General features: G+C 36.4%; 3 protein-coding genes across 3 annotated transcripts in view; 2 read left to right on the plus strand and 1 right to left on the minus strand.

The window, feature by feature from the left end:
* The window catches only part of tet1 (tet methylcytosine dioxygenase 1), a 33578-nt gene extending 30109 nt beyond the window's left edge, over window positions 1-3469 (plus strand). Inside the window, exon 12 of the mRNA XM_087803051.1 lies at window positions 68-3469. Coding sequence (XP_087659177.1) covers window positions 68-987 — 920 coding nt within the window. The 3' untranslated portion in view covers window positions 988-3469. The remainder of the gene's footprint in view (window positions 1-67) is intronic.
* A 581-nt stretch (window positions 3470-4050) lies between these two features.
* eif4e1c (eukaryotic translation initiation factor 4E family member 1c) lies at window positions 4051-8053 on the plus strand. Its single transcript, XM_087803052.1, has 7 exons — window positions 4051-4116; window positions 4872-4948; window positions 6630-6725; window positions 6814-6877; window positions 6941-7054; window positions 7694-7833; window positions 7938-8053. The coding sequence occupies exons 1-7, from the start codon at window positions 4099-4101 to the stop codon at window positions 8050-8052; spliced, it is 624 nt and encodes a 207-aa protein (XP_087659178.1). The 5' UTR covers window positions 4051-4098; the 3' UTR covers window position 8053.
* Window positions 8054-9214: 1161 nt separating this feature from the next.
* LOC148069694 (transmembrane protein 150A) lies at window positions 9215-17857 on the minus strand. The gene is made up of 7 exons (XM_087803053.1): window positions 17661-17857; window positions 15901-15948; window positions 13688-13750; window positions 13544-13611; window positions 13352-13482; window positions 11748-11925; window positions 9215-10966 (listed from the first exon to the last, which is right to left on the minus strand). The coding sequence occupies exons 1-7, from the start codon at window positions 17723-17725 to the stop codon at window positions 10779-10781; spliced, it is 741 nt and encodes a 246-aa protein (XP_087659179.1). The 5' UTR covers window positions 17726-17857; the 3' UTR covers window positions 9215-10778.
* Between the last annotated feature and the right edge of the window lie 1122 nt (window positions 17858-18979).

Consider the following 18979-nt stretch of genomic DNA (forward strand, 5'->3'; position numbering starts at 1 on the left):
CAAAAGAAGAATAAAAAATACTATATTTTAGAAAGTTGTATTTTATTGCATTCATTATTCTTCACAGAACCTCAAGGCTTGTTCAACTCTTACAAAGTCCCACCACGACCTGCCAGCACAGGGAAGTACCCGGCGAGCGCTTTCAGCCAGAGCACCAGCAGCTATCCAAGCCCGGCAGCAGGAGGTCCGCAGACAAAGGTCACGTCCAGCCCGGCCCACCTCCAGTACAGCCAGAACGGCTCGGCGCACGTTTATAAGGCCGAGCAATTGAACGGTTATTTATCTGCTGCAAACCCACCGGAACATCTGACCCTCGGGGTCGACCCGGGTCGTTTTAAAACTGAGCCCAGTGAGATGCACTACCCTCCACAGCCGAGGTCCTCCCCGTTCGCTCCCCCGCCCTCCGCCTTCTCCCCTCGGCCCACCTCGGAGGGTCTCTTCAGCAGGCTCAACGGGGTCCACGGGGCCGAGGTCAAAGGTCAAGCCCCCCAGTTTTCCGAACCGGAGGAGGTGAAGCAGGAGGAGGTTTGGTCGGACAGCGAGCACAACTTCATGGACCGGGAGATCGGAGGCGTCGCCGTGGCGCCGTCGCACGGCTCCATCCTGATCGAGTGCGCCCGGCGCGAGCTGCACGCCACGACCCCCATCCTCAGACCCGACCGCAGCCACCCCACCCGCATCTCCCTGGTCTTCTACCAGCACAAGTCCCTGAACGAGCCGGGACACGGGATGGCCATGTGGGACGCCAAGATGGCGAAGCGGGAGAGGGAGAAGGAGGAGGAGAGGTTACGGACGGAGAACGGTCAGGGAGTCAACGGCGGAGGAGGAGGAGGCGAGGAAGAGGGGGAGGCGGCGGAGGAGAAGGAGCAGCTGCGGAAGACAAACGTCCCGACACGTCAGGCGTGGACTTTACCGAGGGACGGAGTCATCACTGCGTCCCCGTACGCTCTGACTCAAGTGACGGGTCCATACAACCGCTGGGCATAGAAACTCCTAAACTCTTTGCCTTACCTCAATCAAACTGCTAACCTCATTTTCACCTTTTTAATCTTTTCTAGAAAAAACTCCTTCATCAATGAGAGCAAAACTTTTTTAACTGTGAGTTTTGGTGTCGGTTTTTTTTTTTTTTATTGTAAAGAGATGCTTTTAAAGGTTTTTCAACATTTGACTGGTTTTTATATAAATGATGGAGAACAAGAGAAAAGATGTGATTATTTATTCTGATCATTTCTATTTAATTCCTGGTGTGAAGCCTGTTTACTGCAAGATTTCTATGACAACATGCATCATGTGGAGGATTTCATGATTGTCTCCTCTCAACCTTTTCTCTTTGGTGCCATTCTAGACGACTAATATCCTGCTTTTATCAATATATTTACTACATAATGTCACATGTAGCATTACTATGGAAGTATCAGTGGCATCAGAATATTTAATGGTTTCATTTAAAATGTTGAAACTTTAATCTTATTATTGAAAGTTTTAATTGTTTTTTCAAGCATTTAACTATTTTTAATTTAATTCAATAATTTCTATATTGAAAGGTAGATTTTATAATTCAATAAATGAATACATAATGGGATATTTTAAAATTGATTATATTTTCAAAATGAATCGTTTTTTTTATTTTATATTCATAATAAGTTAAAAAATATATATTATTTAAAATAAAATCTGTTTTAATTTATAGCCATTTTAATGTGCTATAGAAACAACATTATACCAACATTGTTATATTGAATTTAAAAGATTACAAATGTAATTTATAAAATATAATTTGACTATTGGAATTAAAATGTCAAACTCTGTATTTAAAAAAAGAATGATTTTAAAATACAATTTTTTGCACTTGAATGATTCAAATTAGAATATAAAACTCTATGTGCAGAAAAATGAATTTCATTTGAAAATATATGATTTTTTTTATTGAATTAGTTTAAAGAAAAACAAATTCATCCTTTCTATTTCGACATTTTTGAATTGAATTATTCTCAAAAGTAACACATAAAGTAATGCTTAAAAAACAACATTTTAGTAAAAACAATACAAAGTACCATAATTTCAATCATTCAATATTCCGATGTCACTGATATAATTCCATACATTACGTGTTTCCCTCTGTGTGTGCAGTCGACCAGACGTGTGGTTTGTTGTTGTTTCCTTCACATATGTGTGTGTAGCAGGTTAAGAAGCACTTTTTTTATTTTTCTAACTTAAACATGATTTTGATTATTTTTGTTAAGAAATTTGTTTTTCAACTGGAGCCCATTTCAAAGTATTTCTTCCACAGTCAAACAACGTCAGCTTGAGTTTTGATTAACTTTGGATGATAAAACAACCCTTTAATTTCAACCAACCCGTCAACACTTTCTACATTTCTCCTGGTGCTAAAGAGACACTGATTTATATGCAAATGTAGCCGAACTTTCTATGCCTAAACTTCCTGTTGACCCTTCAGTCGATCCCACCGAACATCCTGGACAGCTCTTGGTGCTGAAGCCTTATGAAAACTTTGTTTACAGATGCTGTCCACAGCTTTTCTGGTTTCATTTTTGCTAGACCAGGGATGTCAAACTCAGTCAGACCACGGGCCCAAATCCTCAAAGCTTAACTCCAGGGACAAAGAAAATGTTTTAAACCTGTTACAGGAAGTATGAGTGTGATATTATTTTGTATTCTTGGATGCTCAATATATCTTAATTATTTATGTTTGTGTCCTCCTCTGTCGAACACTCCCTTAGAAAATTACTTTAAATAATTTCTATTTTTATCTAAAGTCTCTGTAAAATTGTCAAAAATCCCAGTTTCTTATCTTGCCCTGAACATTAGAATCTTAATATAGGTCACCATAGCAACATGAATCTACTTTTGCTTTGAAACAACAATCCGACGGGCCACATAAAATGAGTTGGCGGACCAGATTTGGCCCCTCAGTCCATGAGTTTGACACCTGCGTGCTAGATGAATGAAACACAGCACAAACATGAACACTGGTGCGTACATGACTTTTTATACATCCGGTGCTAACAATGTCAAAGTTCAAGATGTCAACCTCAAATTCAAACAGAAATTTGGTGCTTTTAAAAAAAAACCTTGCTGGTCTTGTGTGAATTTTCTGTGTTGAAATGTATTTCCCGCCTCCCTCTGATACGTCTTCCACTCTCCTGTGTTGACCCCGACACTAGCCCAGAGAGATGAATGTAACATTTGAATTGACAAGAAAAAGATCGTCTTTCTTATCAAACAAGGAGTTTAACGATCAGCACCAGCATTAAACAAACATATAGAAATTCTGTAAATATGTGAACTTTTAACTGTACGGTGTTTTAAGATGATGATCCGGCTTATTTTTAATTACTGAATGATGCTGAAAGTGTGTTTAGATTTAAGGAGAGACTTAATGTCCGTTTAAAGGGGATGATCTCTTTATAAATTGTGAAATAAAGTCATATTTATATTTTGGACTTGATCATGGTAGTTGTGGCTGTTTTTTTTACATGTGCGCTCAGACATTTTTAACATTTTCTTTACTAGACTTATATACTTTACTTTGATGTTGATTTGGTTTCTTTTACTTGTATAATATGTATATTTCCAATCAACACAAATCACAAAATATTATATTATATTATATTATATTATATTATATTATATTATATAATATTATATTATATTATATATTATAAATATTTATTTATACTACAAGTATATATCATCTATTTTATTTTAAATTATATTATTTAAAAGCACAGGTTTGCAGGGTTGTGGTAACAAAATGCTTAATTTTAACAAAAGCCGAATTGTTTGTAAATGTATATTCAAGCAAAGAAATGTTCTTGTCTACTTCGCAGTTATTTTCTTGTGATTCATTGTTTAACTGTTTTAAATAATAATAAGTTACAGTTTAGTTAGAACCTACTCTAAAAAGAATGACAATTTAAAACCGTGTAATGATTACTATTTTATTTATTATTAGTTGTTTTTAGTTCATAGGAATCCTGTTAACCGGATGTGGACCTTCAGTGACGTCACTACGTCGTTGAGCGGAAGTTGAGTGACGCAGAGGTGCTAACGGACAGAACATTTTCCACCGTCAAGATGGCGACATCGGAGCCGGTAAGAGAAGCGAGAAAGATTGACAAAAATGCATCGAGCTTCTCACATTTTCAATCCAAGTCTTCGATAAATCGGAGGCCGGTTACATGTTTCGCTCTAAAGTCATCTTTCTTGAATCTATTCGAGACCTTTTTGCTGTATTTTAGTCCATGAACGAGCCGCTGAGATAATGTTCGCGTCAGCATGTAGTGAGAGGCTGAAGCCTGACTTTGTTGCTCATTCAAACTCCAATTCAAATTAATCTTATTCTTCTCACCTTTCCAACCTATAATTCACACTTTTAGTGCATCTTAATCTTGTATTTGACCATTGTTAAGCTAAATTATTAATGTAATTTATTACACGTGTGTATTTAGCCTTATTGTAGCTTAGCATTTCGGCTAAAGCTAGCGAACGTTAAAATCGTTTTTATTTGACGTATTTAACTTTTTTTATCTGTATATTAATATAAGTATATAAATGATTGAGGCTCAGTAACACATGCTTAAGCTTTCATCGTGTGTTTGCAGGCAGGTTGTGAAACGCTGTGTAGGTTATGGGGTGTGGGAAGCTAACAGACTTTATTTCCCACATCATAATATTTTAAATGTCCTAAAATTATACGTATCGATGTTCAAGTGTGAAATGAAAGATTTTGCCTTCATCGAACTTCTACTGTTGTGTCTGATTTTGTGTTTTAAATACGTTCCAGGTGTTGGTTAATACACACACGTAGCATGTTGCTAATCGTTCTGTCGACTTTTGTCTTCTGACAGAAAGCACCAGTAGCTGAAGATCCACAACCTGAGCTTGTCAACCCTGAACAGTATATCAAGCACCCCCTGCAGAACAGGTGAGAAAATGACCTGCTTTTCCCAGCCCTGTATGTCTTAACATGATCCATCACGTTTTCTTTTAGGCAAGTTTCAAGTTGCACCTTTAAAAATTTGTAAATAACGTTGTTAAAATTGACAGTAGAATATTGAACGCCCTAATGATTTATAACAGTCTTTATTTAATAAGAGGCTCTTGCGATAGTAGACTTTTGGCAAAGATGTAATTATCTCTTCCTAAATCTTAGGTGTGGTGAAACACGAGAGCTATTCAGATTAAAACTAAGTTCTCCTCCAGACACGGATGGATACTGGGCTTCTTTATTTCAAATAAAAAGCAGTATTTACAATTGAAGAGAGATCGCACCTAGACTACTTTTGCATATAATCCTCTGGTTTGGGGGGAGGTCTTTTTTGCTGTCTGCTCTTTGCTGGATTAGATCACCATTGACATAGATTTGTATGGATTCTGAGTGACTTTGGCTGTTTGTGTGGGTTTTTTTCCACAGCTCTTGATTTAATTAAGCGACACTGGGGTTCGAGTTGCTGTATTTTATTTGTTTTTTAAATTATTTTTATTTACAAGATTACAAGTTCAGCTCAAGGTATGCTGAGGATAAGAGTGGGAATACAACACTAGACCAAGAGAACCTCTCATCCAGCGATGTCACCAAAAGTGTTACATTGACTTCTTTTCTGCAACCCTGATGACTTTATTAATCCCTCTGATGATCTCTTTTGGTAAATTAGATTTCCTGTTCACAGCAGACAAAATAATGTTTCATAAAAACCAGAACAAAGGGCAAATATATAGCAATATAAGATATTAAAAATGTAAATTGGGTGTCCATTTTAGACATTTATTTAACATGCATAAACGTTTATTTGTGCTTGCATACATCACACATCAAAGGAAACGTATGGAGAAATTGTTTGTCTTCTAAAAATGCATATCTTTTTTTTACAAAATGTATATAGTTTATATTGGATAGTTGCAAATTTAGTTGGTCTTTCAAGTTAAATATTTGTCTTTTTTCAGGTCTTTGATCCATTTTTCTCCAGGTTCTTTGTTTTTGGCATTCTTTAAATAAAAATAAACCTTCCTAGGGAGGTATTTCTACAGTTTTGTAGTGACATCAAATTTTGTTTAAAACCTCTGACCTTGTCATCATAAAAACATATTTGTCATCTGTCCTTGTTCCATCAGTTCACTTTTCTCTTTATAGTTGTATTTGGTCTGTTTTGTATCATTTCATCACACTGCTGTGCTATAAACAACTGTAGATTAAAGACTTGTTTGTTTCAGTGCTTTTATCATCTGATGTTACAATGGTGGACAGAATAAACTCATTCATTTATTCACACGTTTTCTGTTTACAAGCTGATGCATAATCAAACACTGTACCAGACCTATCACTTCATGGGAGGTCGTCTTTTTAGAATGTCGTTCACAATTGTGTGCCCTCATTGCCCCTCGGTCGCCTCTATTAGTGCCAACCCTCCTGTGAGCAGATGAAAGAGTAACGTCACACAAAGGCTGTGATTGTGTCGCTCTTCTTTTTGAGTGTCTTTTGTTTCCTTCTTTTATGTATTTTTCTACAGTGATGTGAGGTTATGTTGTTGATGCAAATCTTCTTTTAGCTCAAAAAGGTTACCAAGTTCATTTCCTCTTCATGACTGACTTCAATGTTTTCTTCTCAGGTGGGCTCTTTGGTACTTTAAAAATGACAAAAGTAAAACCTGGACAGAGAATCTGCGCCTCATTTCCAAGTTCGACACAGTGGAGGACTTCTGGGCGTAAGTGATAATAATGATGTCACACATGTGTCATTTGATCCGTGAATGGATGGATGCGAGTCTTCATGTCTCTTGTGTTTTCGTTCAGATTATACAACCACATACAGCAGCCCAGCAGACTTGGATTTGGATGCGATTACAGCTTGTTTAAGGTATTTAATCAACTTCTGTCACTTTAAATTGTTGTCTGACATTGTTTTCTCAATCTCAATCAGGATGGAATCAAGCCGATGTGGGAAGACGACAGGAACAAGTTGGGAGGTCGATGGCTGATGACCCTCAACAAGCAGCAGCGACACAACGACCTTGACCGCTACTGGATGGAGACGGTAGGAATACTTGAAGGATGTGTAGTGATGAGCAGTTGGGGCTTTGAGAAGCACCACGACATTTTGACCAAACTGTTGTTACAAACTTACTCCATAGCAACACCTGGTGGAATTGTCGCGCTATTTCAGGCAATGAGAAGAAAGTATTAAATCAAATCTTTTTTAAAGTGAATGTGTGAAATAAGGAGAACAAATTCCTGGTCTTTCTGGTTTTTCCTCTCTTCGGCTTTTCGATAGTAAAACTCTAACTCAGAAGATACTGGAGCATGATATTTTTTTATTAAAAAAACGTCAATTTACAATAAAAATGAAAGTGATTTGGCCCTCAGACTTGGAGATTGTTTTGTGATCTTTTTTTCTTTGATTTCCCATTTTCCATCCATGGAAATTAAAAATGTGTGGAAATTCCTGAAAACATTCATACAAAATAACATCAGATGGTTATCGCAATCACCTCACAGCAAGAAAGTTGCAAGTTTGCTTCCCGGTATGGGAGGAGGCAACCTTCTGTTTGCGACACCAGAAGGGGGTTAAGTTGCACGGGGAATGAATGAATGATATGGCTGTTTTGCTGCGTTGGATAACAAATGTCAAGTGAATCACTGTCTGTTGACGCAACATTTTAATTTTGTTGCGCAGCTCTTGTGTTTAGTGGGCGACTCTTTCGATGAGGCCAGCGAAGACGTGTGCGGCGCTGTGGTCAACGTCAGACCCAAAGGCGACAAGATTTCCATCTGGACAAGCAACTGTCAAAACAGAGACGCCATCGTGACGATAGGGTTCGTCCAGATACTTTTAACTTCCCTAAAAACCTTAGAGACGTTTCAAGCGTCCGCCGCCAGATGGCGTCAGGGTTTGTTTTAACGCCATCTGTTTCCTGCAGACAAGTGTACAAGGATCGCCTGAACATCCCCGTCAAAGCCATGCTCGGCTACCAGTCCCACGACGACACGTCCAGCAAGAGCGGCTCCACCACCAAGAACATGTATTCTGTGTAAACCATGTTTTAATTTCAACTGTAGATTTAAACGATTACAAACCTGCATCATGACATGAAATACTTTTGAGTTGTCACGGCTTTTGTGTCCTTCCTCTTTACAAATGTTTCAACCTAGGAGAACACAGATTATTAACTTTTGCATTGAATTGTGGGTAATTTAGGTGATTTAGTTTCATCCACACCTTGAAAAAACACTTCTCAGTCGACGTTCTTCACCTTCACAACATGTTATCAGACGCAGCAGCTCAATCTACATTATACTAGAGGTTTGTAAAAAGTTGTGGTCAATCCAAAGTGTCAGATTTGGATTTAAGACCACTTTTTGTTTCAGCCATGCTGGACTTGTGGAAAAATTCCTTATAGTTGATTTTTTTTTCTCTCCAGTTTTCCTCCCTTTTACATTTATTTATAATGTATGCATTGCTGATGAAAGTAGTTGACATCGTTTTCTTACGTTTTCTTTTTCTTCTAACATTGGCTCGCGTGGATATTTCTGACGTTGTAACCACAGTAACGGCTGTCGTGCTTCTCACTGTTCCCTCCCCGACACGAGCGCTCTATTGGTCTGAGGGAAATGATATTCATCATGAACTGATTTTTGCTCATCTTGTATCTTTATTGATCTGTTATTCCAGGATGTACATTACCTTCTTTCAAGTAAAGGTTCAATGCTTTGCATTAAAAAACCTGATGTGTGCGTCAATGGCCTTTTTCATGTCACGAGTCAACAGACCAGAACAAGTTTAAGTGTCAATCTTTACAGTAAACATTTGTTAAACTTGTGTCTCAATATTTGAGGTTGAGATTTAAGTTCATGAACATGAGTTCCAAGTTGTAACAAATGGGATAAATCATGTCATATGAGCGACATACTTTAGGGTTTTTGTTCATGATACTGTATTGATATTCAATAGCAATATTTTACTATAGAGAAAATGTTTGGCTTTCAAATCATTTTCTATTATAAGGTTTATTTTCAATAAAGATTGTACAAAATGTAACTTCAAGTCGCTAGATGACAGCAGTCATTACATACCACACAGTTAAAGATGCAATGAAATACCAGCGATGACTGAGGATACAGTCGACCCCAGCAGCTTTTAAAGCTGATGTTTGGTCATATTTTGTTTTTAAAACAAATGAAAGCAGTTACGACTTCCTCAAGAGTCATGTTCAGTTTATTTAAAAGGACAATGTGCCGTTACATTAAAAAGATGGCTGCACCAGATTTAGCACAATGCTACTTTCCATCTGTAGCCCTCAACAAAGATTCAGACAGTTTACATAATACATTACATACAAATAAAGCAAAAAAACAGTAATATACAAACACACAGTACAATCTAATAATGTAATCTGATGGCCAAATACCCGTCTGGTACTATTAGTGCGAGCAGGACTAAAAGAAAGTCTTTGACAGCCTGTGAGAAGTGATAAAATCTGCTTTGTTCCTTAGATTGTCAGGGAGACCGTTCAATTCTTTGATGCCTTTGTATGAAAAGGCTGATTAAGAGAAGGCAGACTTTCTTTTGGGAACGTTGCATGTGGTCTGTAAATTCTGCTTCACCAGAGTCAAGTACTTGAACATGAACTGGGATGGTTGTCTCAAAATCAGTAGATTATTGTAAATGTTCATATGATGACCTATACATTTTTCAGTGTTTAAGATAAAGAACAGATGATGGCTGTCAACAATGAGAGCAAAATTAGAATTTGGTGAAGAAAGACAAACAAGGAGATAGTTGAGATAATTTGGGGTTCAAAGAACAAAAATTGACTTGTTTTATGTCAAATAAATAAATAATATAATTAAAACATATTAAATTAGCAATATTTCAAGGATTTAAAGAGCGATAATCCACCTAAGCTTCACAAATGTATTTCTTATCTGTTCATTTCTTTTAAACTAATTTCTTCTTTTCAAAGATAGTTAATCATAAAAGGACAACCAGGAAATTAATTGTTTTGTTATGTCAAATAAATAAATAATATAATTAAAACATATTAAATTAGCAATATTTCCAGGATTTAAAGACCCATAATCCACCTAAGCTTCACAAATGTATGTCTTATCTGTTCATTTATTTTAAACTAATTTCTTCTTTTCAAAGATAGTTAATCATAAAAGGACAACCAGGAAATCTCGTTCAGAATATTTAAAGAGTTGTTTTTGGTTGTATATTTTAAGCCTGCAGCCTTCACTTGACAAAATATATATATTTACAGTTACAAAATATTGTTAATAATATACAGTAATATTTATGATTCCTGAGCCTTTATTTCTCAAAGTCACGGACGAAGAGTTCAACCTGCGATGGCCTCATCTTGATATACTACAGGTAATCAGACAAGTTTAGTTGTTTTTATGTGTCGCTACACCCAGATGAACAATGTTCAGTTAACAGTTTTGACGGACACGCCGTTCCGTCATACGTCAGACCAGTCCAACAGGTTCTTCAGACGTCAAGAGTTACTGTAGCAGCTCCACCTTTAACTCCTTTTCTTCATGAATCAGGATTTCATTTAACCTTTCACGGTGTGTAACTTCTCTGTCCGGGTCTTGTTTGTTCTCCAGCTTTATAAATAAGAGTTTCTGACAAGTGTGTCAACATATGGAAGGTGAAAGGTCAAGGGTCATCAAAAGGCACAATGAGAGTCATGGGTCGAGGCGCCGCCGTCTGGCCTCTGTCGTCGGTGTGCCTCCTGGACCCTGGACGCCACATATCAGGACAGCATCAGGGGCTTCTCCTCCTCTCGTTTGCTCAGCAGGTTGGAGATCATATAGGAAGAGAAGAAGCAGAACTCGGCCACGTAGCTCAGCTCAAACAGCTCCAGGTTGACAGACAGCATCCACTCGAAGATAGCGGAGATGTGGACGTAGAAGTACTGGTCCAGGCCGAACAAGATCGTGTCTGGAGAAGGTTCGGTTCAAGAAAACACATCCGGGAAACAAACTTGATTCAAACTGTCGACCGACTATGGAAGTATGTCAGTGCCTTCAGTTCAGTTCAATTTACACATTTAAAACTTTCTTTTCCAATTGAAAATTTGAATTAAATTTTTTTTTAAATGAAATTACTTTATAAAAAATACTTTAATAAAGAAATTATTGATTTTAAATATAACAAAAAAAAAGAGTCAACCCCTCTGTTATCACAGGGTCAAGGTGACCCAAAGGCCCAAAAACAAATGTGTTTAAGGTATCGATTTTGTTGCCTCGGGTCACCCTGACCCTGAGACAACACAAGGGTTTAAAAAACAACAGCAATTAATAAAAAAATAAAAGCTTTAACAATAGAAAGGTTGCATTTAACTGTCATGAGGACGAGCGGAAGTGCATTCACTTTTCAAACACTTTTACAACTGAGAACAATGATCTCAGATTTAGAGGAGACCAATATTACAATACGAGTAAAATGTGGTCCGCCTTTCCATTGTGGGATGGACCGAGATGCTCAGCAAGCATGTGACCTCAGGCTGCTCAGTCATTGGACGTCTTGAACGTTCACTCAGTGCCAGTGGAAGGTAAGAGTCACCTGGTGAAGTCACATGACCCACAGCGACCAGGCCCGCTCTCTAAACAAAGTGACCGGGCTCAATATGTGAGCAGCTGGAGTTAACATTTACGACAGGTACTACATCTTTAACGACATCCTGGGCGAGACGTTGTCAGAAACCTCAGAGCAAGGATACAACAGATGGTGACGATGACTTGGATCACGGTGGAAATGACGCGGAGTGGGTAGAGGATCCGTTCATATCCGGTCAACGTGCACTTCCTGGTCAGCCACGTGAGCAGCGCGGTGTAGAAGCAGATGCACATGAAACTCACAGCAGCCCCGAAGTAGTGAAGCGGCGCCAGATATCCAGGCTGAGGAGACAGTTTTACAACCAGGTCACTATAGTGTGTCAGTGCCATCAGAATGTTTAATAATTGAATTTTACATTTAACATTTTTATTTTTTTAAAGCATTAATTACAGTTTTAAATAATTAAATCCAATCATTTAGATATTTCATCTAGTTTTTTGTATTGAATAATTGAATTAAATTATTTATATATTAAAGCTAAATTTCTTTCTTTAAATAACTGAAATACTAAAGCATAATATTTCCAAAATTCTACCTTTTTTTTTTTACACACTGAGTTTGTATAATTCAATCATTTCCATATTTCCGTTAATAAATAAGTAGAAACTTTGAATTCTTTATTAAAAATTATTGACTTCAAAAATAAAGTAGCTGGAAAAAGATCGATCCTCTGCAAGAACTCGTAAAGGACAAACTATATTTTGTGGTAATGGAATAATCCTTAGAAAACATTGAGCTTGTAATCTGTTTTTACAATATGTGTACCCAGTGCAAGCACATCCAACGTGTTTCTAATGTTTACATTCTACAAAACATTTTCCAACAGGTTGTTGGTCGTTGTTGAAGTGTGTGAAATAAGTGATGTTTTGTTGTGTTTTTGCAGATTTGGTCAAATGTATGGCCCAGGGGCCACATGGGGCCCTTTGTATTTCCAAGCCATAAATCAGATTTAAAACAATTCAAGTGATGATGTAGTACAGTTTCAGACAGTTAAAAAAATTATCGTTAATTATAATAATCTTTAGATAACTAATGTTTAGTTTTCCAATTATTTTTTACTTTTTTCTCCTCCATAGCAACTAAAAGTCTGATTAAAAATGTAGAATTAAATCAATTAGTTATTAGTGGAAGTATATCAGTGCCAACAGAATATTTAATGATTGAATTGAACATTTATCTATCTATGTATATATGTATCTATCCATCAATCTAGATTATTTATATTACATTTTCTAAATTGTTTTTTAATTGGTTAACTTTTTAATTCAATATAAGAAAGGTTGTTATAATAGTGATTATATAGCTATGTTTTTTTTATATAATTAAACGGAAGAAAAAAAATCAAATTTCTTTTTTTTTAATAAAATTTGATATTATAATTGTAATAGTTCAAAAATAACATTTCTAAATTCAATAGTTATGAATATGTAGCCTTTTAAAGTAGAATAAAAATGTTGGCACTATCGAGTTTCTTAATATTCTGATGACTCACAATGATCTAAGTCTATAGTTATTACTTCATTTAGTTTTATTCTAAGAATATTTGGTCTTCAAACCCTTAAAAAAGTGAAATAATTGTTATTGTATTTTCATCTGTTGCAGTGCACCATTGGACCCAATGACTCTCCTCTTTATAAAGTCAATATTAAATGAGTCAAGGATGGATGTAACAGACATTTGTAATAAGATATAACTAGAGCAGCTTACGTTGCAGTTTCCAGCAGCGAAGGACCCCAGAGCTGCAGTCACTCCAAAGATCAAGGCGATCTTGCTGTGCATGGAGTGACAGATGTGTTTCTCCATTATGTGGGAATGATGGAACACACAGAAGATCAGAACTGCAACACAGACGTTGACGTTATTCACTCAGACTTCAGGCTCATGTGTCGTCGGTCTTACAGAGGAATGACCCGGCGTTGATGGTGGCCGTGAACAGAGAGTTCTCCGGAGCGCTGGTTCCACTGGAACTGCAGACACGGAATTCATTTGTCCGGCAACAGATTGTTAATATTTGGAGGATGAATATGGATGGTCTGGTTCTACCTGATGGTGGGAACCAAGCAGCAGCCTTCAGTCTGGTTGCCTCTGCAGTAGTTTTCACCACTCCTGGAACAAAAAAAAACACAAAAATGATGAACAAACAAGACAAAATAAAGTTAGTTTAAGACACAAATAAACACAAAACTCCTAGAATACAAAGGTAACGTTGCTGTGGTTGAATTCCTGACTTTTGTTTCAATTCATTATGTAAACTTAATCTTTGCTTTATGTGTATTTCTTTAAAATATTTTGTCACGCTGCTGGTTTACCCCGTGAACAGCGAACTATTTATACATAAATATACATCCGGTCAGAACTTAGCCTAGCATTCATTAATACTTAGCCTAGCCATCATTTTCAGTTAGCCTTCACTGATACTTAGCCTAGCATTCATTGTTACTTAGCCCAGCCTTCACTGATAATTAGCCTAGCATTTATTGATACTTAGCCTAGCATTCACTGATACCTAGCCTAGCCTTCACTGATACTTAGCCTAGCATCCATTGTTACTTAGCCCAGCCTTCACTGATACTTAGCCTATCCTTTACTAATAATTAGCCTAGCATTTATTGATACTTAGCCTAGCATTCACTGATACATAGCCTAGCCTTAATTGATACTTACCCTAGCCCTAATTGTTACTTAGCCTAGCCTTCATTGTTACCTAGCCTAGTCTTCATTGATACTTAGCCTGGCATTCATTAATACTTAGCCTAGCCATCATTTTTAGTTAGCCTTCACTGATACTTAGCCTAGCATTCATTGTTACTTAGCCCAGCCTTCACTGATAATTAGCCTAGCATTTATTGATACTTAGCCAAGCATTCACTGATACCTAGCCTAGCCTTCACTGATACTTAGCCTAGCATCCATTGTTACTTAGCCCAGCCTTCACTGATACTTAGCCTATCCTTTACTAATAATTAGCCTAGCATTTATTGATACTTAGCCTAGCATTCACTGATACATAGCCTAGCCTTAATTGATACTTACCCTAGCCTTAATTGTTACTTAGCCTAGCCTTCATTGTTACCTAGCCTAGCCTTCATTGATACTTAGCCTGGCATTCATTGTTACTTAGCCCAGCCTTCATTGTTGCTTAGCCTAGCCTTCATTGTTACCTAGCCTAGCCTTCATTGTTGCTTAGCCAAGCCTTCACTGATACTTAGCCTAGCCTTAATTGTTACTTAGCCTAGCCTTCATTGTTACCTAGCCTTACCTTCATTGTTACCTAGCCTAGCCTTCATTGATACTTAGCCTGGCATTCATTGTTACTTAGCCCAGCCTTCATTGTTACCTAGCCTAGCCTTCATTGTTGCTTAGCCAAGCCTTTACTAATAATTACCCTAGCATTTATTGATACTTAGCCTAGCATTCACTGATACATAGCCTAGCCTTAATTGATACTTACCCTAGCCTTAATTGTTACTTAGCCTAGCCTTCATTGTTACCTAGCCTAGCCTTCATTGATACTTAGCATGGCATTCATTAATACTTAGCCTAGCCATCATTTTCAGTTAGCCTTCACTGATACTTAGCCTAGCCATCATTTTCAGTTAGCCTTCACTGATACTTAGCCTAGCATTCATTGTTACTTAGCCCAGCCTTCACTGATAATTAGCCTAGCATTTATTGATACTTAGCCTAGCATTCACTGATACCTAGCCTAGCCTTCACTGATACTTAGCGTAGCATCCATTGTTACTTAGCCCAGCCTTCACTGATACTTAGCCTATCCTTTACTAATAATTAGCCTAGCATTCATTGTAACTTAGCCCAGCCTTCATTGTTGCTTAGCCTAGCCTTCATTGTTACCTAGCCTAGCCTTCATTGTTGCTTAGCCAAGCCTTCACTGATACTAAGCCTAGCCTTAATTGTTACTTAGCCTAGCCTTCATTGTTACCTAGCCTAGCCTTCATTGTTACCTAGCCTAGCCTTCATTGATACTTAGCCTGGCATTCATTGTTACTTAGCCCAGCCTTCATTGTTACCTAGCCTAGCCTTCATTGTTGCTTAGCCAAGCCTTCACTGATACTTAGCCTAGCATTCATTGTTAACAGTGTTTGGTGAAGCTTAAATATTTCTGAGTTCTCAATAAAAGTAATATTATGTGTAGCTTTCTAAAAACAAATCAAATCACGTTGTTTTGATTTAGTCCACTAGCTTCTTAATCTGCTGCAGGAATCTTGGTTTGAACTGAAAAAAGAATAACTTACCAGTCACTGAGGGAACACACATGATTGTGGTAGTTTGCCAGGCCGTATCTGGGAGAACAACGATTAAATCACATGTTTCAAACTTAGGTTCATGATGGATGTCAACGATCATGGTAACAATGTTTAAGTAAAAGTATTTGTTTGGTAATGACATGGAAATCATTCTCTAAAACAAAGGCGTACTGAACTAGGATTGCTAAAACACTTTGGCCTCGTATGTGATTGATTTTGAGATCTCTCTGTTAAAATATGTTTCATGCATTTACAAATGTTAGAGGGCAACATTTTTAGTAACGGTTATAATAAGAGGTGTGTATTGGCCATAATCTGGAGATTTCATACATATAATTGTTACAGGGGCAATAATACATCTTGTGATATATTGTGATACTTTAGGAACAAGGATATATTTGTAGTATTGTCGAGTACTTGACTCTGGTGTTGCAGAATTTACAGACTATATGACCCTTGAGAAAGTTGTAACTGTTTTCATTTGTTTTGAAACCAAAATATGTTCAAACATCAGCTTTAAAAGCCGCTGAAGCTGACTGTATCCTCTCGTCCTCAGTCATCGTTAGAATTTCAGTGTTTATTAAGCTGCAGAAGACGTAATGACTTCTGGCATCTAGCAGCCACAAAAATTAACAAACGCTGTGAATATTAGCTTGTTAATTGTAAATTAGAAATCGGATTATTTTAATTTATAAATAGTTCCTTGAAACATTTACCATAAAAGAACTGTGCAATACAGTGCTGTTGAAGATCAATACAGTATCATGGAAAGAAATATAACAATATACCTCTGAATTTATATTTTCCCTCAAGACCGTTTTAAACTATATAAGTAGTTATGGTATTAGAAAAAAATAAAACTGATTCAAAACAGTTTCAAGTGTATTACTCTATAAATGTTTTATTTGTATTTGTAATCAAAGTTATATTCCAGGAGATTATTTGTAAGAAGCTTCTCTGGCGTCATATTTGACAAGCTTACACTGATGGTTACACTTTAATTATTTCAGTAAACATAATATTCCGTTCGCTCTGTCGAAGTGGACATTATATAATATGTTTTACACATCATTTAAAAAGTATCCAACTGGATAATAACTCCTTAATCCTCAAACGATCTCTGATGTCATTTTCAGGTTCATAGTCATGTGCACACCCATAAAAGGTGTAAAAAACTAGCTTGATCACATATTTTCTCCACTATGTAATGACACAAAAAACACCTATCAACGATGTCATTAAAACACTGCATGCTGTTATTAATATTAAATATTGTCAATCATCTCCCAGTTATAACATAAACATGACTTTTCTTAAAAGTTATGTAAAGAGTTAACACTTATTTACTCCTTTTTTTAATGTTATACTTGATAACGATGTAATACTATTTGTAGATAAATTGATTTTTTCGTGGATTTTATCAGAATAATTTTGCTGTTTGTTACTGCTAAAACTTGAGACGTTAAAGTCCAGTTTTTTGTCTCAATAACCTTACTCTTTTTTTCTTTTAAAAAAAAAAAATATATATATGTTTTTCAGCTTCTTCTGTCATCGTCTTCACATTTTGACTCAGCTTAAAAGGTGTTGGGCCCTAAATTCTTCCATTAGGAGAAAAAGAAACTTAAATATCTTCTTTAAAAACAACTTTTTAAATAAATCAAATTGGGTTATGGTGATGTTTTAGCAGCCACTGGTCATTAACAACAGGGTGAGAGACACTTTAAATGATTTAAAATGATAAAACTTACACAGTCCATGTCCCGATGAAGGACACCAGTGACAGCGACACAGGGAAGATAATCCATAGCAGCATGTTGTGACAGGAAAATGAAAACAGGATGCTTTAACTCCAGGAGTCTTATGACACGGAGGTCCAGACTAGAGTCGACGGAGCAAAAATAAGAAAGAGTCGTGGACTTGAACCATGACGGAGCAGACCTGGAAGAGTCTGGGCGCCACGCCTCGCTCACCAACACCTTGCTCACTCGGAGCAAACGTTGGGAAACAATTGGGTTTGGTCTCATTGTTTGATTAATTCTCTGTAGACTTTGCTGTGCTTGAACAAACGCATGAAGATACACAAGCAACACTGAGGTCTGTCTTTGTTGAGGGCCGACGCACAAACAATTGTGTTTTACTATGAAGAATGTTTAGTCGTTTGTGGTCGTCTGCTCTTATGCAAGAAATAGTTTGAATGCTTTTGTCAACCAGTTTTCGTGAACAAGACACACTTGAGTCTGTTTAAACATTGTCCAGAGGGCGATCAATGATTCAAATATTTTCAGTTTGTGTTTCCATAAATTATAAAGGGCCCTCAACTTTAACTTGACTTTATTTGTTGAAGTTGAATATTCTGTTTTGTATGGATGTAGATTTTTTAATTTATTATTCAAACATACATAGTAGCTTCAATATAAAATAATAAATGCTTTGATTACAAAAATCCAATATTTCCAATGAAAAGAAGTTTATTCAATCCTATTTACAATAAAGAAAATGGTTGAACAGATGTTTCTATTTGAACTATTTTCCATGCTTCAAGTTATCCTTTTTTTTTGTTATTATGGCCGGGACATTTGTGTCTTTATTCTTCAAAGAAGATGTTTGATTCAAAAAGAAAATGTAAACAATTATTTATATATTTTTTTTAATCAATTTTTATTGAAAAAGGTATTTTTTTATAAATCATATCATAATCATTAAAAAAAGGTTTCTTTAAAAAAGAAAACTAATCTGAGGAATATGTGTTTGGCCATATTATGAGTAAGACATTTTTGTCATTGTGTTGTAATCGTTCTTTATTAAATAGTAAAGAAAGAAATCCCCTCCATAGGTTTAAAATTCAGTCAGGTTACAGCTACATTTCTTTTTTATCTGAAGGAATTTGAAAATATCGCTCCAGTCAAAACAGAGCTTTTGAAAAGAAAAGAAAATGAAAATTAATTGATTCAACTGATATATTAAATGATAATTACTTGTCTTACACTAACATTATTATTGTTAATACGACAATCCGTACGTATTAGGCAGAAACATTTCCTAGAGGAGTAGGACGAGAATAAAGTAA

The sequence above is a fragment of the Callionymus lyra genome, chromosome 11 (assembly GCF_982586985.1).
Source record: "Callionymus lyra chromosome 11, fCalLyr1.hap1.1, whole genome shotgun sequence".
NCBI lineage: Eukaryota > Metazoa > Chordata > Actinopteri > Syngnathiformes > Callionymidae > Callionymus > Callionymus lyra.

Excerpts from the sequence above, each read along its gene's own strand:
- eif4e1c (XM_087803052.1), top strand. Across the intron at positions 6,878-6,940 it reads GCGATTACAGCTTGTTTAAG|GATGGAATCAAGCCGATGTG; the intron begins GTATTTAATCAA and ends AATCTCAATCAG. Across the intron at positions 7,834-7,937 it reads GACGCCATCGTGACGATAGG|ACAAGTGTACAAGGATCGCC; the intron begins GTTCGTCCAGAT and ends TGTTTCCTGCAG.
- LOC148069694 (XM_087803053.1), bottom strand. The coding sequence starts at position 17,725 with ATGCTGCTATGGATTATCTTCCCTGTGTCGCTGTCACTGGTGTCCTTC. Across the intron at positions 15,949-17,660 it reads TTCATCGGGACATGGACTGT|ATACGGCCTGGCAAACTACC; the intron begins GTAAGTTTTATC and ends TTGTTCTCCCAG. Across the intron at positions 13,751-15,900 it reads GTGTGTTCCCTCAGTGACTG|GAGTGGTGAAAACTACTGCA; the intron begins GTAAGTTATTCT and ends TTTTTGTTCCAG.